We start from the raw sequence: 23907 nt of genomic DNA, 5'->3' as shown, positions 1-23907 counted from the left end.
GCATAACTTTGAAACTTTAAGCACATAGAGAGCAAACTTAATATTATTGCCATTCCTACAAGCAAGGTTGGAAAAAGCGCTAGGCGGTAGGCGGGCGGTGACTCTCTGCCTAGTGCCTAGCCTGCCTAGGCGTAGCCTAGGCGGGCCAAGGCGTTTCGTACAGTAGCAGGTTAGGAGGAGAATTATTTGGGTAGACTTTGCACCATAGTACGTTAGAAAGACAATGTGGTGATAAAGATAACATACATCAGGCAACGTGGAGAGCTAAATAGTCTATTCAATGGGAAGTAATACGCCCATAGAAATGTCAAATATTCAAATATATTATAGGCAAATATCACACAAGACCCAATTAGCATAGCATTATAAATTATGAGCTCAACAGTTCACACATCAAAATGAAGTTCTTTAATTCCTAGAATCTTATTGGGAAGACTTCTCTCACAATCAAAAAGGGAAATTCCACATGGACGCACACACGAACAGTTTGACTCAATGAAATAAAGATATGTGATAAAAAAAAGTACTTAAGAAAAGACACCCTGCATTTGGGCCTCCTCAATTATCAATAGTCATTCTCCTCATCTGAATGCATCTCCTCATCATCATCAAACTCCTCTTCTTCATAATCGAATTCTTCTTCTTCATAAAGTTGTCTTAGTCTCGCACTTCTACGTGGCTCGAGCAATTCATTGACTCTCATCGCTTCTCCAATGCCACTCCCTGGCATCCCTGTACTATCCATATCCTCCTCCTCATCATCCCTATAGACGATTTCTGCATAATCATCTCTGCCCTCAAAAATAAAACCTTGAGCTTCAGTAGTTTCAGCGGATAAGAGGACATCAATGATCTTCTTCTCCTTGATCATTTGTTTCTTGGCCATCATTCTCGAGTTGAATTGTATGAACACAAGAGAGTTTAGACGTTCTGTAGTTAGCCTGTTTCTTTTCTTTGTATGAACATAAGGATTAAGAACAGGGAACGTTTTGACATGTGACAGAGTACTCTAGCTAGATGTGAGATTAGAGAGTAGGAGACTAACATTTTCGAAGGTACTCCAATTCCTTTCATAGACCGAAGAACTTGAGGTCAATGAGAGGATTCTCACAGCCATCCTTTGTAGAGCTAGTGCTTCAGTTCCATAGAGCCTCCACCAAGATGCTATGAATGAAAGCAGAGAATCAAGTGAACAATGTATTGCATAAATTCTGAATATATACTGAATAAATTAGACTTTACAAAATTACACTGCATACCTGCATTATAATCAACATTCTGACAACTCCTCGCAAGCTTCTTTGCAAATGATCCTTCTCTATTCTGGAATCTCTTTAATTCAAAATTGACAGCTTGATCTTGCTTGTCATCATCACCATAATAAAAGGTCTCCACACAGCTAATGAACCCTTCGATTATTGTCCCATCATCAAAAATATTAGTATCAGCATAGCTATAATATGGATTCAGTAAGTATGCAGCCAAGTGCAACGGAGAGTCAAGTCGATCTTTCATCTTTTTCTCAACAATATTAATCACATCTTTGTAACGTGACTCCACATTGCCATAGACTTCCTTGATCTCTTTCTTTGCCTTCACTATTTCTCCATAGACAAAACCCATAGATGGCTTGACATCCCCATCAACCAAAGAAGGACTTTTACCAAAGGCTCAAAGACATTCAGGCAAAGCTTCAAATCTTTCCAAAAAGCCATGCTCATCATCGTAGTTGTTGCTACCTTTCCCTTTTTTGATTTAACTTCTCTTAGTTTGTCCCATCTACCATCAACCACCATCTTCCTCAGTTGATCCTTTTTTTCTAGAAGGCTTTCCAAAGTTAGATAACCAGAAGCAAACCTAGTGACCCGTGGCCTTATGATCTCTTTCCCTGAAGAGAAGTGTCTCATGCAGTCCAAGGTCCGTGTGTGCCCATAGACAAAGATAGTGAATGCTTTTGCTTTTTCAAGTACCTTACTAAACCTTGGCAGATCGCCAATTCCTTGCAACATCAAGTTAATGGTGTGCGTCGCACAAGAGCTCCAAAACATGTTCGGCCGCTTCTCCAACAACATCTTCTTTGCCCCCATGTTATTAGAAGCATTATCAGTCACTACTTGGACCACATTTTCAGGACCTACTTCTTCAATTGCTTCATCCACTAATTGGAAGATGACTTCACTTGTGTCGATACAGCCGACATCTCACTCGAACTTATAAAACTAGAACCATCAGCATTGTTTGTGCACAAGTTCATTATGCTTCTCCTCTTCCTATCTGACCAAGCATCAGTCATAATGGAGCAGCCATTCTTCATCTTTTCAGCATCACGTTCTTGCAGCAAACTCTTCACTCTTGCATGTTCCTCACTCAGCAAAGTCTCTCGAAGGTCATGTTTAGATGGCGGCTCAAATCCAGGACCAAACCTCCCAATGGCTTCACACATTAACTTGAAATCATCGTTGTCACAAGCATTGAATGGTATAGCTACAAATGCAATACAAACAAAATTAGTAAGTGAGAAGGCAACCAACGGTCAAACATTACAAAGAAGTAAACTATAAATGGCAGTGTGGGTAAAAATAAATATTTAATTACCATGATTGTACACCCATCTAGCCACATACTGTTGCACTTCATGTGTTCTCTTTTTCCAAAATTCCTTGTTTATCTTCTGTTGATGCAAGGCTTCAGCTTGAGTCAATTTAGGATCAATAGGCTGTGCCCACTTGTCAATAGGACCTAATTTGTGTGGCTCTGTGCTTCCGATATGAGCAGCTTCTTCATCTCCAACGCGAGAAATGTTCACACTTTGTCTAAGCTCTTGCTCACGGGCAGTCTTTTCCCTCCTCTTATTAGATGCATCCTCAAGAGATTTCTTGCACCTGTCTTTAGCTTCCTGAGAGCTTTTCTTGCATTTGACCACAACATTACCAATATGAGCCACATGCTGCTTGTGACGATAAACACCTCCCGTGCTCACATGGTTATAGAACATATACTTCACTTTATCCTTGTTGGAAGCATCAGCTAGACTCCCGTACTCCCATCCCACATCATCTGACTTTCTCTTAAGGACATTCTCTTCCTGCGATGCCGATGTTGCATTTGTGTCGGACATCGTACAAATAATCAAATACACAACAAGTAATAGCTCAGTAATTCGCATTGCTGATTCTAAAAAAATGGACCAGATCTACCAAAGTCTAGACCACAGGTAGGCATAAATGCAGAGAATAATCGAAGTAAGAACGCAATAAAGTTTATTTGTACGTGTATGCGTATGTCCAGATCCTAGAACTGAAGCAATATAAATTATTAAATTTCATAATATATGCAGAGCGATATAAAGTAGGCAAGAAGCTGTATATCGACAAATTCCAAGAAACTTTCTGCCGTGAAGTAAACACTAAATAGATAATACAAAAACTACCACACGGAGGAAACCAAAAAGAACATATTTTTTGCATTGCAACTTACAAGCTAATAAATGTGTAGCATTCGGAAATTATTTTGTCTTGCAATGCTTCATACCGATCCAGAAGCAATTCTCTTTTTATGCCAACTGAACAACACCTCTGATATAGTAATTTAAAGTATGATGTGAAATAACCTCATATATGTACATTCAAGATTAACAGCAACCACACTCACGCATATGACCCTATTTTTAGACTAGTGTAATAGTAGCAGCTACTGTGACCGTCCTATTTTGGCATCATGCAACAGAATATGATCCTTCTTCTACTCTACTACTAGTACCGTCCAGTATCCCATCTTGGCATCATGCCATGTATATAACTTAATTAACTGAGACAATTATAGAACGAACGTCATTAACATCAATAGTGCCCAGCCTGATTACCTTCAGACTAGCTGATACTTCTGTTGCTTCTTCAGGTGCTAGATATGACCAGCCGTCTTTAACCTCCTCGTAGTATGAGCTGTCGAGAACAACTGCATCAGGGAGTTATAATTATTTTCAGTCATGTCTTATTCCATTAGAAGTGTTCAGTACAGAAAAATTCATATGTTCAGTGTGTAGGGTGGTCAGGCCATCTGTTGCGGCGGCCAACAACAGTAGGCGCAGGTCAGGCATAGGGAGCACTGCACACTGCCAAGCCGGCTGCCAACGAGCATGAGCATGTCGGCATGCTGCGATAGACTAGGCAAGACCAGGGGCATTGAGCCAGGCCAGGCGCAGCTTTGACCTTGAACCTAAGCAAAGTTCTTTCTCCCACAATATTGTTTATGCCCAAATACTAATTACTTCTTATTTGTTAAATCTTGTATATGCGTGAGCAAATTCATCCATAACAGCATCAAGGTATGTACAAATCAGTTGCAGAACGAACAAAATAACTATCATTTATTTGTTTGACTAGACTATGGTACTCCTACGTGAATTTGTGGTGCTTCTATGACATTTAAATTGTGAGATCTTTGCAAAATGAAATAAAACTGAGTGGCAGCCCCTGAGTTGCAATCCTAGATTCACCACTGGGGGGATGGATCAAACTACATCCAATTAGTAATCTAGATAAATCAATATCAATACAGAAGCTACAGATCAAGTAATTCCATGAGAAGGATGGAGCAGCAATTAGCAAACAACTAGCAATCCAGGGGACGACAGAGGCTGCACACAGGCACATAGTACACAAGAAGAGAGGGGATTGACGAAATCGATTTGGCAGCTCACCTATAGTACGGAAGAAGGCGGGACCTCAGATGGCTGCGCGGGATGGCGGGGATGAAGAAGCCATGGCTGCGTGGTGAGAGGATGAGGTGAATCTCTTCGTCTCGGCAGCCGGAGGACGAAGCGACGACGGAATAGATCGAGCCGCCGCCACCCCTTTTGTGTGTATATATATGCAAAGCCTACCCTAATCTCTCCTTTCCTTCAGCCAGCAAACTTCCCGCAATCTTCTCCATTTTCTAGCGATCTTCTCGCTCCTTCCCGTCCATGCTTGCAACCTCTCCCGCTCCATCTCCGGTCCGCCTTGCTCTGCCTTGCGCCGCCTCCTCGCCGCTTTTCTCCGCTCTATCACGCCTAGGCGCACGCCTGGATCCGCCTAAGCGATGGGCCCGCCTAGAGCACCGATTAGGCCCAAGGCTACGCGATGGGCTGTCGCTGAGCACTGAGGCGCGCCGAGGCGTACGCTTAATAACACTTTTTCCAACCCTGCCTACAAGCATACATTCCTCCTTCATAATAATTTTCAGTAGCATCATGAATGAATTCAACAATATAACCAGCACCTAAAACATTATTTTCATGATATACTTGCATAAAAAATTTACTACTCTATACATAGGAAAATTTATTCTTATCAATAGTAGTGGGAGCAAACTCAACAAAATAACCATCATGTGAAGCATAATCCAATTGAAAACTAAAATCATGATGACAAGTTTCATGGTTATCATTATTCTTAATAGTATACAAGTCATCACAATAATCATCATCTATAGCAACTTTGTTCTCATAATCAATTGGAACCTCTTCCGAAATAGTGGAATCATCACTAAATAAAGTTGACACTCTTCCAAATCCACTTTCATATTCATCATAATAAGATGCAACATCCTTCAAAATGGTGGGATTACCACTTCCTAAAGTTGACACTCTTCCAAACCCACTTTCATTAATATAATCATCATAAGTAGGAGGCATGCTATCATCAAAAAAAAATTGCTCATCAAAACTTGGGGGACAAAAAATATCATCATCATCAAACATAGCTTCCCCAAGCTTGTGGCTTTGCATATCATTAGCATCATGGATAGTCAAGGAGTTCATACTAACAACATTGCAATCATGCTCATCATTCACATATTTCATGCCAAGCATTCTATGTAATTCTTCTTGTAGCACTTGAGCACAATTTTCCTTTCCATCATTCTCACGAAAGATATTAAAAAGATGAAGTGTATGAGACAGACTCAATTCCATTTTTTTGTAGTTTTCTTTTATAGACTAAACTAGTGATAAAACAAGAAACAAAAATATTCGATTGCAAGATCTGAAGATATACCTTCAAGCACTCACCTCCCCGGCAACGGCGCCAGAAAAAAGCTTAGTTGATGGGGTGTGAGTGCCATTTACCTAGCCTCCCCGTCAACGGTGCCAGAAAAAGAGCTTGATGTCTACTACACAACCTTATTCTTGTAGACGTTGTTGGGCCTGCAAGTGCACAGATTTTTAGGACAGTAGCAATTTTCCCTCTGGTGGATGACCTAGGGTTTATCAATCCGTGGGAGGTGTAGGATGAAGATGGTCTCTCTCAAACAACCCTGCAACCAAATAACAAAGAGCCTCGTGTGTCCCCAACACACCCAATACAATGATAAATTGTATAGGTGCACTAGTTCGGCAAAGAGATGGTGATACAAGTGCAATATGGATGGTAGATAAAGGTATTTGTAATCTGAAATTATAAAAACAGCAAGATAACAAGTGATAAAAGTGAGTGTAAACGGTATTGCAATGGTAGGAAACAAGGCCTAGGGTTCATACTTTCACTAGTGCAAGTTCTCTCAACAATAATAACATAGATAGATCATATAACAATCCCTCAACATGCAACAAAGAGTCACTCCAAAGACACTAATAGCAGAGAACAAACGAAGAGATTATGGTAGGGTACGAAACCACCTCAAAGTTATCCTTTTTGTTCTATCTATTCAAGAGTTCGTAGTAAAATAACATGAAGCTATTCTTTCCGCTCAATCTATCATAGAGTTCATACTAGAATAACACCTTAAGACACAAATCAACCAAAACCCTAATGTCACCTAGATACTCCATTGTCACCTCAATCCATTACAAGAGAGTAGAGGGGGAGAAACATCATAAGATCCAACTACAATAGCAAAGCTCAGGATACATCAAGATCGTGCCATAGAGGGAACACGAGAGAGAACACGAGAGAGAGAGAGAGAGAGAGAGAGAGAGATCAAACACATAGCTACTGGTACATACCCTCAGCCTCGAGGGTGAACTACTCCCTCCTCGTCATGGAGAGCGCCGGGATGATGAAGATGGCCACCGGTGAGGGATCCCCCCTGCGGTAGGGTACCAGAACGGGCCCCCGAGAGGTTTTTGGTGGCTACAGAGGCTTGCGGCGGCGGAACTCCCGATCTATCTTGATATTTGATGTTTTTAGGGTACGTAGGCTTATATAGGCGAAAGAAGTCGGTCGGCGAGCCTCGAGGGGCCCACGAGAGGGTAGGGCATGCCCAGGGGGGTGGGCGCGCCCCCCTGTCTCGTGACTTCCTCGATGCTCCCCCGGCTTGCACTCCAAGTCTCCTGGATCATAATCTTTCCAAAAATCACGCTGCTAAAGGTTTCATTCCGTTTGGACTCCATTTGATATTCCTTTTCTTCGAAATACTGAAACAGGCAATAAAATAGCAATATGGGCTGGGCCTCCGGTTAATAGGTTAGTCCCAAAAGTAATATAAAAGTGTATAATAAAGCCCATTATCATTCAAAACAGATAATAAAATAGCATGAATGCTTCATAAATTATAGATACATTGGAGACGTATCACCTGCTTATAAAAAATAAGGAGAGGTGCCATAAGGTGAGTCTCCTGCGAACATGTATTTGATTCTTTGTCCAGTTCTTTCTTTCGAACACCGAACAGTGTATCAGGGGCTACTACCTATACTGTAACAATCTTCGAAACCTCACAACATAACTCAAATCCTGTTATAAGGTTGACACAAGCTTCATTCAGCCCGCTCTCAGCGGATTGAATCTTCTCAATCACCGCACCCATAAGGGCACGGCGTTCTTCAATGATGGAGGCGCTCTTCAGCGCCGCCGATAAGGTATCCGGCACCTCTGGTTGGGCAGAGGTTGGCGGTGGAACAGGCGCACCCCCTCCTATCGAGGGAGGCTGCCTGCCTGATTCCAGAGCCGTATTGGTCTCCGGAATTGTGTCTGCCTGGGGGCCGAATTCGAGATAGCCCCCGCCGTTGATATCCATGGGAGACTTTTCTCCCGTGTGTCCAGCCGCCGAGGTTTTACCCCCTCCTTAGCCTGGGTCCCCCTGGGATGATGCCTCGGTGTCGTTCACATGTTTTTGGGAGGGGGCCTTCGGGGGTGTCCCCCTGTCCATAGCATCCGAGCCCAGTAAATCCTCCGATGAGGATTGTTTGGTGTGGGACCTCGCCGGACTGCAAAGAAGCATGGCTCAATGATTAAAACATCATACAATAGTGAGTCTGGATGCACAAGCGTGTTCGGATTTTATATACTCACGAGTTCACCCGGGGCTAGACCCTGGGATCCCACTCCGGCCTGCTGTGTGGCGGATTCCTTCGGGAGGGGAGTTTTTCCCTTCTTAGGTGATTCGGCCTCCAAGTGTCTGGAGGCCGTCCTTTTCTCCCCCCCCCCCCGCGCGGGGGAGGATGGGTTTTCCTCCTCTTCCTCATTCTCCTTGGAGGAAGAGCGGGCCTCGGAGTCCTCGGATATTGTGTCTGAGGTGCCTCGACAATGACGGCTGCCCCTGGTCTCCTTAATCTCTTTCTCAGATTTCTTCTTCGGCGCCTTGTAAGGCGCCGGGACCAGCATCTTCGTCAGAAGTGGGCCAGCTGGTTCTTTTGGCAGCGGGGCCGGACAGTAGATCTGACCTGCCTTCTTCGTCCAGCCCTAAGAGAGTTGTGGAAAAATATATTGAGCGTTTCCCTCGGATTATATAGATAAAAGCATGTGACTTGCCAACATAAGGGGACTTACCGGACTTGTAGGGCGATACCCGCGGTCCTCGGCTGAGTCCGGCCACAATTTGCCGGACTTAAAAAGCACTTTCCAGATGTCTTTGTGCGATGAGCCGAAGAACCTTAGTAGGGTCTGGTGCTTGGTCCGATCAAATTCCGATAAATTGCAGGCCCGGTGTTGACAAGGGAGAATCCGGCAGACTAACATCACCTGGACTACATTGACAAGTTTGATTTTCTTGTCTTCCATACCCTTGACGCGCGTCTGGAGCACCGAATAAACTCGTCGGGCAAAGACCAGTTCAGGCCCTTCGTGGGCCAGGACGTAAGCCGCAGCGGAGCTCCGGATCGGAATTCGGGAGTTGTGGCCTATTTTGTGCTGCGTGGCTCAGTGACACAGAACCACTGTTGTTGCCACCCCTTGACAGAATCGCTGATGGCCACATAACGTTGGGAATCTTGCTCACCATGGCCCCTCGGCACTTAGCGTGCTCGCCGCTCACTACCTTGGGCTTCACATTGAAAATCTTCAACCATAAGCCGAAGTGTGGCCAGATGTGAAGAAAGGCCTCGCACACGACGACGAATGTTGAGATGTTGAGGAAGGAATTGGGATATAGATCATGAAAATCGATCCCGTAGTAATACATAATGCCGTGAATGAATAGGTGGAGGGGAAACCCTAGTCCGCGGAAAAAGTGAGGGAGGAATACAACCCTCTCATGGGGTTCCGGAGTAGGGACGATCTTACCCGCCGTCGGGAGATGATGGCTGATTTTCTTGGTCAGATAACCGGCCTCCCAAAGTTTATTGATATCCTTCTCCCGGACGGTAGAGGCTATCCATTTGCCTCCCGCTCCAGATCCGGACATTTTTGGAAGGACTTGGTGGGCGGAGAAGGTGAAAGCTTGGGCGCTGGAGCTCGAGCGAGAGAGAATGGATGAGCAGAGGAAGAAGAAGGCGTGGGTAAAAAGGGGGAATCCTTATCTCTTTATAAAGGCGGTAGAAACTGTGCGCCTCCCCACTTGCCCTGTAAACTCGCTTATTCCCGAAGCACCGTGTTGATGGCTTGGTTGGGTTACCCACACCCGTATTGATGAGAATCCCGTGATAAGAGGACGCGATCTATGCTTCGACAAGACGTGCCAACAAAACTGCCTCGCGATAAATGAAGTAGCAGGTTGTGAAAAATGGTTCGCATAATGACCGGGCCGCGGCGTGATGTCATACTATGAAAAATTGTCAGCATATTAGATTTGTGAAACATTGTGCTCTCTACGGTGGTATGTGGAATTTGTTTTGCAGAGCCAGACACGATGCATGCGTTTAAAATCTACCTTGGAGTATTTGGAGAAGGAACCCGCCTTGCAATGCCGAAGATAATCCGTGCGCCGGACTCATCGTCATTGAAGCCTAGTTCAGGGGCTACTGAGGGAGTCCTGGATTAGGGGGTCCTCGGACAGCCGGACTATATGCTTATGCCGGACTGTTGGACTATGAAGATACAAGATTGAAGACTTCGTCATGTGTTCGGGTGGGACTCTCCTTTGCGTGGAACGCAAGCTTGGCGATTCGGATATGTAGATTTCCTTCTCTATAACCGACTCTGTGTAACCCTAGTCCCCTCCGATGTCTATATAAACCGGAGGGTTTAGTCCATAGGAGGAGGACAATCATAATCATAGGCTAGCTTCTAGGGTTTAGTCTCTACGATCTCATGGTAGATAAACTCTTGCAATACTCATATCATCAGGATCAATCAAGCAGGAAGTAGGGTATTACCTCCATAGAGAGGGCCCGAACCTGGGTAAACATTGTGTCCCCCGCCTCCTGTTCCCATTAGCCTTAGACGCACAGTTCGGGACCCCCTACCCAAGATCCGGCAGTTTTGACACCGACAGCGGCCGCCATGGACCCAGCTGTCAGCCTCTCCACGTACAGTACTCTTCCGATGGAAGTCGTTCCTTCACCACATTAACCACACCGCGCTGAGAGCACCAGGGCGGTGGACGAGAGCGAGGCCTAGGAAGGAAGGGGACGACGCGGAGCTGGGGAAGACACGGCAGTGGATGCCCACGCGTAGAGGAGTATGAGGGTTCACTCGTTCGGCTGCGGTGTGAGGCTGTCGTCGCCGCAGAATAACAGGGGTGTGGGTGAGTGGATGGATGGCCTGGCCAGCGGTGAGGCCTCCGCGGCAGCACAGCCGGCCACGGGAGGCAGGAGCAGGCAGCACGACCGACGCTGCTTTGGGCGGCTAGAGCAAGAAGACCAGAGGTTGAAGAAGCACGACGGCCGTTGGATGGACATCCTACGGTCACTGCAGCTAGAATCGTTTATATTGACTAAGTTGACAAAGACCTTGGTACACGTCAACTTAGTAGGCCCACAGGTCAGCTTCCGAAACGGTGCGCCCCAGATGTCAGGGGGAGGAATCATTTTTGGGCGGATGAAGCTAGAATATCCGAGATTGAAGAATAAGCACGACATCCATTGGATGGACATCCAACGGCCACTGCTGCTAGAACCGTGTGTTGACTATAAGTTGACAAAGCCTTGCATACGCGTCAACTCTCTTTTTTAGGGGACACGTCAACTTAGTAAGGCCACAAGTGTGTGGCAGAGAACTTATAGCCCATTTGAGATTTGTAAGAATGTGCAACCCATTTTTGAATTCTAATGGAATTTACTACAGCCCATTCACAGTTTGTTAAAAGTACAACCCATTTCAACCAACCGTTCAAAATAGAATTCAATAAAACTACCCACATTTTGATGGGATCTGAAATATTTTTATCCCGAAATTTCTAGTCAGATTAAATACAATTTCAATATAAATTTATATTACATAAAAATCCAATGAAACATTGCGCTCACAACAATTAATGAAATTAAAATTTTCAATATCCAAAAATAATATTTTATAAAGTAATTACGTGTTTGGTGCATTTTTTTTGTAGTTACTGCCCAGTTTTTATAATTACATCCCATTTATTATTTCTTAAAGCCCATTTTCTTGTTAAGCCTAATGCATCCATCCTAGGAAAGATTTGCAGCCCGACGGGGCGGAGAATAACAACTTGACCTTGCCTGGGTATTCTAAAAAAAGTATAGCTGGGCTAGCCATTTTCAGCTTGAAAAAAATTAATATCTGGGTTGAATATCTGGCCTGGGCTAGACGGGCCACAGCCCGCCCAGTTAATACTTGCAGCGATGTTTTCGTTGTTGTTCAGATGAGAAAATTTAATATCTGGACTAAACATCGAAAAACTCTGCAGTGCTCACAGCTCAAAAACACAAATACTGCTCGAGCTGCTTGGTACCAGCTGTCGGCCGCTTCTTGTGCAATTCTCTCGTTTATTGACTACATGGGTTGACAATGGTGTGGGACCGTGATGTCAGGAAACCAGGCGGAAGCAAAAAAATTATAGTTATATATATATATAATATATATATATATATATATATATAATAAGGAGGCACTTGCGTACGTGAGGCTATGGCCCTAGTGGGTCCCCATTGTCATCCTCTCCAAGTAAAGTCATCTCCTCACCCGCGCGCGCTTTCCGCCCGAAACAGTCAGCGCCGCCCGCCCCGCTTCCTGGTGCAGGCGAGTGCTCCGCCTTCAAACGACAAAAGTGTCATCCATCCGTCCATCTGCCGCCCACATTAATGATACATGGTTGCCGAGGCGGCTACTCCGGCGCCACACGTGCGTCCCTCCGCCGCCCACCATTGCTATATAAACTGTTGCGCCGGCCATAGCCGCGGTCATCCGCATCCATTCCCTTTCTCCTATCCACACCACTACTAACCACCATGGCTTCCTCGCGCTCCAGCGCTCCTCGGGATGGGCGGACAACGGACCACAAAGAGATGGCAGCCATTGTTGCCGACCGGCTGGCCGGCAGGCAGCCGGAGGACGACGACGTCCCAATGGAGAACATGGTAGTCGACGATCCGGTGCCAACCCCCTCCTCTGTGCCATCCTCGCTGATGCATTGCACCATGACCATCGGCGAGGCCTATGCCCAATATATGGACATGGTGAGGCAGATGCGTGAGGAGCAGTTTTGGGAGGCGCAGGCCGACGCCGCCTACAACCACCATCTCCTCAAGGAGCACCTGCGGGTGGAGGAGCAGATCGCCATGGAGCGGGCGGAGCAGGAGGCGCTGCTCGACTCATATCGCTCCGCCCGCAAGGGCCGCCTCGAGCGCTGGCGGTACCGCATGCGGGTGGCGGAGGCTACGACCGCCTACAAAGAGGGCAATGAAGTGGGCGAGGCGTTGTTTGACAAGACCGAGGACGAGGCAGAGGACAATGCCGGCTCCGACGAGTGCCCGCTTCGCTGGCGTCAACAAGGCCCTACTCCGCCGAGGCCCCACGGCGCCAACAACAAGGCAGAGGACACCACCGGCTCCGCCGAGGCCCCGCCCCGCCAACAACGAGGCAGAGGACATCGCCAACTCAGCCGAGGCCCCACCCTGCCGGCAACGAGGGGGAGGATTTCTACCGCTCCGCCGAGGCGCCGCCCGCCGACTATGAGACAGAGGACATCGCCGGCTCCGCCGAGGCCCTGCCCCGCTGCCAACGAGGCCGCGCCACACAGAAAACAAGGAAGAGTACAACACGGTAGGTCGCCGCCACTCGGGTCCAAGTAAGGCCACTGATGCTACCCTCCGGTTGAAGCCAAGCTAGGCAGGTTGACCATTGACGGCCGGTTAGCTTCTTGGTGGCGACATGGAGTCGAAGAGCTGTGTTGGAGAAGAACGCTGGTTCTACTTAATTGTTGGTGCAGTTGGTTGACTGACACGTGGGCCCAACAGGCCACATTTCAGTTACGCAACTGCACCTGCAGTTAAGTCACTGAACCTTCTGTTCGGCTCAGCGGGACACAGGTGGGTAGCTTCGGTTAATTAATTATACCTCCAGCGCACCCCTTTTTGTTGAAGAATGTATGAAATTTAATGAAATCCGGCATGTTTATATGAAATCCAACCATGTATGAATGAATTTATTTCGATTAGTTCGAATTCCTGTATCACTGGCATTGGATGAACATGCAAAACAATACGTACTAGCATTATTCCCAGGGTGATCACCTAGTTTGCAGCAGTTTCACATGTACTCCCTCCAGTCCTTTCTAGTCTGCATACAAGTTTTGTCTACAGTCAAAACATCTCTACTTTGACCAATCTTATAGAAAAAAGTAGGCACTTCCAGAATGTGAGAAGTAAAAAGGAACATAAGCAGTACAAAAAGTTTGAGCAGCTTTTTAGCGTTTCTGTACATTGTAATCAAACACACAAGGCTAGCAATTCATAGAGAACATTCAAAACAATCGATGATTATGCATCTCAGCGACTCACATGTCAGAGTCAATATTTACTTCACAACTAAAGAATAAAGAAAAAATTGATCGACGCTGCTGACAGCAAAGGGCGTCCCATTCGAAAATATCAAACGCATGTCTTGCTAAAATCAATGAGCAAAATTTGACAAGGTTGTCCCATTCCAAACATATCAAATGCCTACGATTGTGGAATGGACAGGGTTTGCCATCAGTTCAGACATTGACATGGCACCTCGTGCTAAATAAACCAGCTGTTCTTTTTGTGCAGTTCCACCAAAATCAACCAAATTCGCACATAGCTTGTATGATTTCGCCCTTATATGTTGCAACGCCTTGAACTTATCAGCACCTCCTTTCTTGTGGTGGAAATGAATGATTCGATGTATTCATGAACATTTTGTGCAGTTCCCATTGAAATCAAGCTAAGCACCCCTGTTTGCACAAATACAAAAAAGTGATTAGTATAAAGCAAACATTACTATGAATTGACAGTTTAAACAGGCGCCTACATGGTCCATGTAGAGCACACTTTTAGAAAAATGGAACTCACCAGAAAGAATCCTAGAACAACATTGTACTCGTGCATCACAGCAAAAAAATGGAGATTTTTCAGTCCTTCTAAGCTGAAGTTAGTTTGGTCTTGTGGGGAGTAATGTAACCATCCTTCAACTCCTCCTTCTGATGAGAAGATAGACAGGGCTTCTTCATCCTGGCATAATCGGAACTAGTCACTTGACGTACTCCATTTTATTCTTCAGAGGAAGATGATCCTGTTGTGCAAAGAGAGGACAACTAAATGCTAGCATCCCTGTTTGCTCGAAAAAAAGGAAAGGAAATATTTAAAACATCACAGATGAAGCACTTCTCAAGGACAATACCACTTTTTCATGACAGTATCTAAACAGTAGCACAACACCAATAGAGATGACAAAGCTCAATCATATGGATGAAATCAGTGGGCGAGTACCAACCTTTGTCAGGAGGCTTATTGTGTAGAGCATGCAGATGAAGCACTTCTCCAAAACCATCTGTTGCTATCTACTGTGGTGGCCATGCTTACTATATACTCCTCGATTAGTTTAATGTTTCCAATATCTTCTTGTGCAGTTCCACTAAAATATATGGTATCTTCAAAGAAGATCCCTGTTTGCACAAGTAGAGATAATTATGTATTACATTAAGAGTGGCATCAAATCAGTGGCAAAACAATTGCTCGTTCCAGCCATAGCAATAAATTAAGATGCAAAACTATATCATTACTTGTGTCATCACAGTTCCAGTGCTTCATTACAGCACCGGGAGTTGATTTTTGTTTTTCTTCCGCTTGTTCTTCCCCTTCATCACTGGGTTCAATAACAGACAAGCTTCGCCTTCGATGTAAGATTTGGCATGTAAATTAGGGAGCATAAGTATAGCACTAAACAATGACATTAATTTTCTGATGAAAGTGGCAAAATACAGTCCAACAATTGTGAAATATCATTATGTTACCTCAATGGGATATTACGGTGCACATACAGATTGGAAGTCTTGTCTCCATTTGTGCAGTTCACTAAAATCAAGCAACATTACCATACAAGTAGCACAACATATGAAAGCACACTACAGAATCATGTGAAAGAAGGCTAGTACTGACCTCTCATGATGCGGAATTCAAACAACTCACAAGAAGAAGATCTGAACCAAATTTGCCAACACGGATAGGAAGTAAGATCTCCTCTTGTGTAGTTCCACTAAGATCAAGCAATCAAGCAACATTGTCGGTGTGACATTTTGGTTGAACTGCACAAAACACTCTTAAAACAAAAGTGTTTTGTGCAGTGCAACAAAAGGTCACAATGGCAACGAGGTGAAGTAGATAACCCTGTTTACACAGAGGTGCAAAGGAAACAACTAGAGGTCAATAACGGTGGATGACACAGAAGCCAACAAAAAGAAGCATCTACCTTATCTAAATGGGAAAGAAAGCAAGACAGTAGCATTTCTCAAACGGTGGCATTGATTAATATTAACATAGAGATTATATTAACAATAAAATTCGTTAAACATGTAATTTGCTTTTAACTTTGGAATTGCATCAATTTTCCAGTGGCATTATTAGAGGGTGTTTGTTTACAGGGAAATTTTGGTGTAGGGACTAAAAAACTCCATGTCAGTCCCATCTAAACCAAACAGGAGGTACTTTTAGGGACTAAAAGTGGGCATTTGGGACTAAAGAAAGAAGACCCCGAGGGAGTCTTTTTCGGACTTTTTCCAACAGTTGCCCCTGCCACGCATCGCACCTTGTCTCTATTAGTTCATTGCTAGGGGTAACATGGTCTTTTAGCATGTCATTTACTAACCTCTAGTCCATGTTTAGTCCCTGCAACCAAGCAGGTAGGGACTAGGGAGTTTTTAACCAAACAGGGCCTTAGATTAACAACAGCTAAAGAGTTGCACGGGACAGTGGACGCACCAGCACCATGTGCATGTACTGATGTACTATGGTCATGCACAGCATATTGCAACAAAGAACAAACAACCAACGAGCATATTTGTGTTGGTCCCAGTTTTGTTATCTTTAGACACCTTTCCCTATGTGAGCGCAACAAATCTAGTCCTGCTCAAACTCTACAGCCTTGTCCCCCAAAACAAAAGATCAGTTGGTTACATATGTGCGTACTGCGTTTGTCATTGTTTTCCCTTTTCGACCAACGTAGGTGTTGGATAGCCAGTATGTACTAGTACTTTCGCCCCTTCCTTTCCCCTTTGAACCAAGTCCTAGATTTATGCGAACAACTTTCCCCACTACTTTCCCCCATTCCTTTCCTCTTTGAACCACGTCCTAGATTCATGCTATACAACTTTCCCCCTTCCTTTTCTCTTTGAACCACGTCCTAGATTCATGCTATACAACTTTTCCCACTACTTTCCCCCACTCCTTTCCTCTTTGAACCACGTCCTAGATTCATGGTATACATGCGGCTAGAGCAATGCATGTGGAATAAGTAAATTATACCTTAAGGTTCTTGGGGCATGGTTCGGTGGGCGACACGGCGGCATCGAAGAAGAAGGGGTTGGAGGCCCGCCCGCACCGCTGTTGGGTGAAAGTGAACAGCTGCGCCGGTAGTGGATTCCCTCCCTCGCCGATGGCGACAACATTAAGCCTCCTTCCCTTCCCGGTGGACGGATCCTGCTAGATCTTTGAGCAGCAGTGAGGGGAGAGAGAGGCCAACGAAGTCTTGTTTAGATCTGGAGATGGTGAGAGAGTGTGAAGAGAGCAACTACAAGCGATGAGGCTCCAGCGTGTATATCTATACTTCAGAGAGAGTGTGAAGCGTGCAAACCCTAGAGAACAAGTGCCGAGGCTGCAGCATATACATGATGAGGTGATTATACGGTCACTACGAGATTGTATAGCTCCGTATCCATCCATTTTGACCAGTCAAAGAATCCTCCTGGCACAAATTATGCTCAAGTGTAGTTATCGAACCCGAGACCTCAAGTTTGATGAGCGAACAGGCTAACCAGCTACACAACCCTCCCATTATGTTCAACGAGAGGAAAATAACCTTTTATACGTTCCTGCATTCATGTGACAAGCATGCCGTGTTTTTTGTGTGTGTGGGAATCATTGGGATTTAAATCATAATCGTGTCATGTGGCTTTGGTGGTAAGACTATCCACAGTGGTGTAGAAATAATGTAGCCTTAGTCACCTTAGCTTTCTCCATGTAGTACGTTGGGTCCCACTAGTCAGAGGGTGAAACAAACAAATTAATAAGAAAAATTAAAAGCGTCAGCGGTGTATCTTACCTCACACATCTCGCTACTGCTTGAGAACACTGTCCAATTGATCCCTCTGTTCGCTCACGTACTAATTTAAGTGTGAAAGATCATGGATGTCGCCTAGAAGGGGGGTGAATACGCGTTTTAAAATAATTACGATAGAGGCTTGAAAAAATGCGGAATAAACCTAGCGGTTAATTTGTCAAGCACAAAACCTACAACAACTAGGCTCACCTATGTGCACCAACAACTTATGCTAAGCAAGATAAGCAACTATGTGATAGCAAGATATATGACAAAGAATAATATGGCTATCACAAAGTAAAATGCATAAGTAAAGGGCTCGGGTAAGAGATAACCGAGGAACGCAGAGACGACGATGTATCCCGAAGTTCACACCCTTGCGGATGCTAATCTCCATTTGGAGCGGTGTGGAGGCACAATTCTCCCCAAGAAGCCACTAGGGCCACTGTAATCTCCTCACACCCTCGCACAATGCAAGATGCAATGAATCCACTAAGGGACCCTTGAGGGCGGTCACCAAACCCGTACAAATGGCAACTCTTGGGGGCGGTCAACGAACCCGTACACTTTGGCAACCCTTGGGGGCGGTCAGCGGTACCCATCAAATTGCTCGGGGCGATCTCCACAACCTAATTGGAGACTCCGACGCTTGCCCGGAGCTTTACACCACAATGATTGAGCTCCAAACAACACCAACCATCTAGGGCGCCAAGGCACCCAAGAGGAACAAGCTCTAGGGTGTCCAAACACCCAAGAGTAACAAGCTCAAGGGTACCAAGCACCCAAGAGTAATAAGCTTCTCAACTTGTAACTTCCACGTATCACGTGGAGAACTCAAACCGATGCACCAAATGCAATGGCAAGGGCACACGGAGTGCCCAAATCCTTCTCTCTCAAATCTCATCGAAGCAACTAATGCTAGGGAGGAAAATGAGAGGAAAAACAAGAAGGAGAACACCAAGAACTCCAAGATCTAGATCCAAGGGGTTCCCCTCACATAGATGAGAAAGTGATTGGGGGAAATGTGGATCTAGATCTCCTCTCCCTTTTCCCTCAAAAACTAGTAAGAATCCATGGAGGGATTGAGAGTTAGCAAGCTCGAAGAAGGTCAACAATGGGGGAAGAACACGATCTCGAAGGATAAGGTTGAATGGGGAAGAAGACCCCCTTTTATAGGAGCTCCCGAATCCAGCCATTATGTGCTTAGTCCGCGCACGAGCGGTACTCCCGCTCAGGGGAGCGGTACTACCGCCCGGGTGGTAGAACACAGAGACCGGAGCAAAACAGAGGGCGAGGCAGAGCCGAATGAGCGGCACTACCGCTGGAGCCAGCGGTACTACCGTTGGCCACAGCGGTACTGCCGCTTGGCCCAGCGGTACTAGGGGCGGTAGTAGCCACGGTACTACCGCACATGAGCGGTACTACCGCTCCTACTACTGCTACTACTTCCGCTGAACCCGACACGAGAAAACCACATCTCGAGTCGAGGTGGTACCAGCGCGGAACCGGAGCCGTACTACCGCTTATGGCCATGGGCGGTACTACCGCTATGGGACAGCGGTACTACTGCTTGTGGCGATACACAGTACTACCGCTCCGGTCCAGCGGTACTACCGCTGGTGCTAACCTTATGCCACTTCCACGAAAACAAGTACACTCCAAGGAAAACCAGAACTGCCATAACTTCTGCAAATGAGCTCCGAATTGAGCGAACTCAAGCTTGTTGGATATAGTAAGAAGAGACAGGGGAGGTATGCCTAACAAAATGTCACGCCCAATATGCGACCCTATCCAAAAGGAACTCGAAGGTCCCACCAAGGATAGACCCGCATATTGAAACGCTTTTGCAAGGTAGATATCATTACATCAACAATACATAATAGATGGGGATACATACATAAGGCATACAATGCCACATGAATACAACATCACAATACATAAGAGCAACATCCGACTACGGATGATACACAAACAAAAACTCAAACGACATCCACCCTGCTAGCCCAGGCTGCCGACCTGGAACCTATCCCCTGATCGAAGAAGCAGAAGAAGAACTCAACGCAAGCAAGCATTGCTCTCGCGTCATGATCATCGAATAACCTGTACCTGCAACTGTTGTCGTAGTAATCTGTGAGCCACGAGGACTCAGCAATCCCATTACCATGGGTATCAAGACTAACAAAGCTTAAAGGGAAAGGAAGGGGTAAAGTGGTGAGGCTGTAGCAGCGACTAAGCATATATGGTGGCTAACATACGCAAATAAGAGCGAGAAGAGAGCAAAAGGAACGGTCGTGAAGGTAGCAATGATCAAGAAGTGATCCTGAACTCCTACTTACGTCAAACATAACCCAAAAACCGTGTTCACTTCCCGGACTCCACCGAAAAGAGACCATCACGGCTACACACTCGGTTGATGCGTTTTAATTAAGTCAAGTGTCAAGTTATCTACAACCGAACATTAACAAATTCCCATCTGCCTATAACCGCAGGCACGGCTTTCAAAAGATTATACCCTGCAGGGGTGTCCCAACTTAGCCCATGATAAGCTCTCGCGATCAAGGAAGGATATACCTTCTCCCAGGAAGACCCGATCAGACTCGGAATCCCGGTTTACAAGACATTTCGACAATGGTAAAACAAGACTAGCAAAGCTGCCCGATGCGCCGACAATCCCGATAGGAGCTGCACATATCTCGTTCTCAGGGCAACACTAGATAAGTCAAGCTACGAGTAAAACCAGCCCTCGAGTTGCCCCGAGGTGGCCCCGCAGGTTGCTCGGTTCGGACCAACACTTAGACAAGCACTGGCCCGGGGGGGCTAAAATAAAGATGACCCTCAGGTTGGCCGACCCAAGGGAAAGGTATAGGTGGTGGTGAGGCAAATGGTAAAACCAATGTTGGGCCTTGCTGGAGGAGTTTTATTCAAAGCGAACTGTCAAGGGGGTCCCATAAATCACCCGACCGCGTAAGGAACGCAAAATCCGGGAACATAACACCGGTATGACAGAAACTAGGGCGGCAAGAGTGGAACAAAACACCAGGCAAAAGGCCGAGTCTTCCACTCTTTACCAAGTATATAGATGCATTAATAATATAAGAGATATTGTGATATCCCAACCAAAATCCTATCCACCATGGAGCAATCTTCAACTTCACCTGCAACTAGCAATGCTATAAGAGGGGCTGAGCAAAAGCGGTAACATAGCCAAACAATGGTTTGCATAGGAAAGGCATCAAAGGTTAGAGGTTCATGGCAATATGGGAGGCTTGATAAACAGGTGATAGGTAGCGCAGCATAGCAATAGAACGAATCAACTAGCATAGCAATGATAGTAGTGAGATCTAGGGTAGCGGTCATCTTGCCTGAAATCCCGCTAGGAAGAAGAACGAGTCCATGAAGAAGATGAAGCCACGAAGACAAACCAAGCGTAGACGAACGAATCCTCACGATCGCAACGAAACAGGAACTATCGAAAAGAAGCACACAACATGGTAAACACACCACACATGAACAAGACATGATGCACAAACAAGCATGATGCATGAAAAAGCTACATGAAGCTACTCATGGCAAGAGATGATGCAAACAAGAGCAACACATCAAGGCAAGTTTAAATGAGGCCGGGAACAACATATAACAATTCCGGTAAGTCCTCATATGAAAATTACGAAGTTGATCCAGATCTGAACAAACATTATGTTCAAGTTGTTAAACAGCAAGTTAATATGCACCAAGATGATCTACACGAGATTCTAGTCAAGTTACATATAAAGTTCATTTAGTTCGGAGTTACGGCCTAGAAGATATGAGCAAAAGAAGTTAAACATGGCATTGATGCAAAATGCACCCAAACATCAAGCAAACACCTCAAAACAAGGTTGCAACATGATAATATGAATCTACACACAAAAAAACAAGCAAGTTTCATATAGAGCACACTCAAAACGGAGCAACGGTTCAACACACACACATGAAACAAGTTTAAAGGACAAGCTGTCCAAAACAGCAACTAGGCATATTGCAAGCATCAAAACAACATGCTACAAGACCTCAACAAGAAAACAAAAGGCATGGGCATGAAGTATAGGTAAAGCATAACAAAACATGAACACTGAGCTATCTCCAGAAATCACTAGAACATGCTCAAACACACATGGCAAGATTGCAAGTAATAACAATTTCAGACTTTGCAGAAAATAACATCAGGTTGCAATGTTTAGAGCTATCAAACAACATGTTACAGGAACTTATCATGGCAAACAAAGGCATGGAATGAATCTACTAAATGCATAGATCAAAAGTCCCTTACTAACCATAAGCCAAAAAGGAACATAAAATATGATGGCACCCACGTAAACATGGCAAGTTATAATACAGATTCAAACATGGCAGAAACAGAATTATGAATGCATGTTGGTGAGCTTGTGCAACTCACTAAAGAGCAATACATGGCATGGCAAGGCAACCAACATTAAGAAGGCATGTTTACGAAGCTAAGAATGGCAATGGAAAGTTCATAGGATGCATGGATCACTAGCAACAATCATGGGAACATCTGAACTTAATGTTAACAGGCTGACAGCAACATTATGAAGCAACTTTGGAGGAAGATATGAACAAGCTACAACAAGCTATAAATTCTACCAGGGGCATGGATGGATAGAGCAACACATGTAGAACAAAACATGTTTAATGATCATCTCCAGATTATGCATAGAATGACTAGTAGCAACATGTTTATATAGCATCACGAAATAACAGATTCAGCCTAGCAAAACAGCAACATCAAGTACACTACTTAACAAGCTCGATTCACTCACCACAAGTCATTGCATAACAAGATAAGCATAGCATCATCAAGAAGACATGTTTATGAAACAAACCAAGGCAAGAACAAGTCCATAGCATGCAAGGATCAACTACAACAACCTTGGCAAAATTGAATAACATGTAAACAATCTGCCAGGAAACATTTTGAAGCAAACGTAGAGCACGAAAATGACATGCTAGACTACTCCATAATTGCAAACAGAGGCATGAATGGATATAAAATAACCATATGTTCAAAACATCCTTACTAAAGTATCTAAAAATATGCATGGATCTCTCTGTAGCATCAAGTTTACATGGCATCAAAATAACAGCAGAACAGGGACTAAAATCAGGAACATCACGATGCCTAGTTTGCATGCTTGTGCTGGTCACCACATTGATCACAAAAATACATGGTAAGCACCTCTATAAAGAAGACATGGCATTGTTCAAAACACATGTAGACATCAACCTCATAGGATGCACACATCAATCATGGAAAAAATGACAAAAGTGCAAGTTCTGTTAACACACAGCAGAAAACATCATGAAGCACTCTTCCAACGATCATTCAGGCATCAATATGACCTCAAATGAATATGATGAAATGGAATGAAATTATGTACTCGTCGAGTCGAACAATTTGACATATTACACGCACAAAACGGAGCTACGGATGCAGAGATACAGTGCGATGAACATGGCATGATAATGTCAAAAATCTGGGACTTAGGAATTTTCAGAGGGGGGAAAGTCAACCTTAGGGTTTCGGCACGGGGAACGAGCTGGCCAGATCGGATCTCGCCGGAGATGTGGGACGCGGCGGCCGGAGCTGGAGGAGGGGCGATGGCGGGGTGGCGCCGACAGAGGAGGACGGCGGCGCCGGCGTCCTGGGCGGCGGCGGAGGCGGACGGAGGCGGCGGGGCGCTCGACGCGCGGTGGCCGGCGCGAGGTCCAGCGACCGGGGCACACGGCAGCGGGGCAGAGGGGCCGAGGCATGCAGCGGTAGCGCCATGGCCGCGGCGGCGGGGAGGCGCCAGCGAGGATCTGGCGGGCGGCGACGCGCGCGGGCGCGGAGGACGCCCGGGGGCGGGGCGGCGCCGGTTGGGCTCGGCGGGCCCGCTCCGGGCCAAGCGGGCCGGCGGCGCAGGAGGCGGAGGCGGCCACGTGGCAGGCCCCCGTTGGCTGCAGGCGGCGGCGGCGATTCGGACATGTCCGTCGGTGG

General features: G+C 45.6%; 1 protein-coding gene across 2 annotated transcripts; it reads right to left on the bottom strand.

Moving 5' to 3' along the window:
* Positions 1-344: 344 nt before the first annotated feature.
* LOC123064943 (uncharacterized) lies at positions 345-5106 on the bottom strand. 2 transcript variants are annotated; one of them, XR_006430851.1, is made up of 5 exons: positions 4700-5106; positions 3863-3954; positions 2596-3085; positions 1260-2484; positions 345-1164 (listed from the first exon to the last, which is right to left on the bottom strand). XR_006430851.1 is itself a non-coding variant. In XM_044488330.1 (4 exons), exons 2-3 carry the CDS (start codon positions 3164-3166, stop codon positions 2159-2161), a joined length of 897 nt encoding a protein of 298 aa, XP_044344265.1. In that variant the 5' UTR covers positions 3167-3954; positions 4700-5106; the 3' UTR covers positions 345-1164; positions 1260-2158. The 2 variants fall into 2 exon arrangements, 1 of the variants encoding a protein (XP_044344265.1); XM_044488330.1 differs by having other exon boundaries at positions 2596-3954.
* Between the last annotated feature and the right edge of the window lie 18801 nt (positions 5107-23907).

The sequence above is a fragment of the Triticum aestivum genome, chromosome 3B (genome assembly GCF_018294505.1).
Source record: "Triticum aestivum cultivar Chinese Spring chromosome 3B, IWGSC CS RefSeq v2.1, whole genome shotgun sequence".
Classification (NCBI taxonomy): domain Eukaryota; kingdom Viridiplantae; phylum Streptophyta; class Magnoliopsida; order Poales; family Poaceae; genus Triticum; species Triticum aestivum.
The sequence above is the reverse complement of the archived record's forward strand: the minus strand, read 5'-3'. Positions and strand labels throughout refer to the sequence as shown.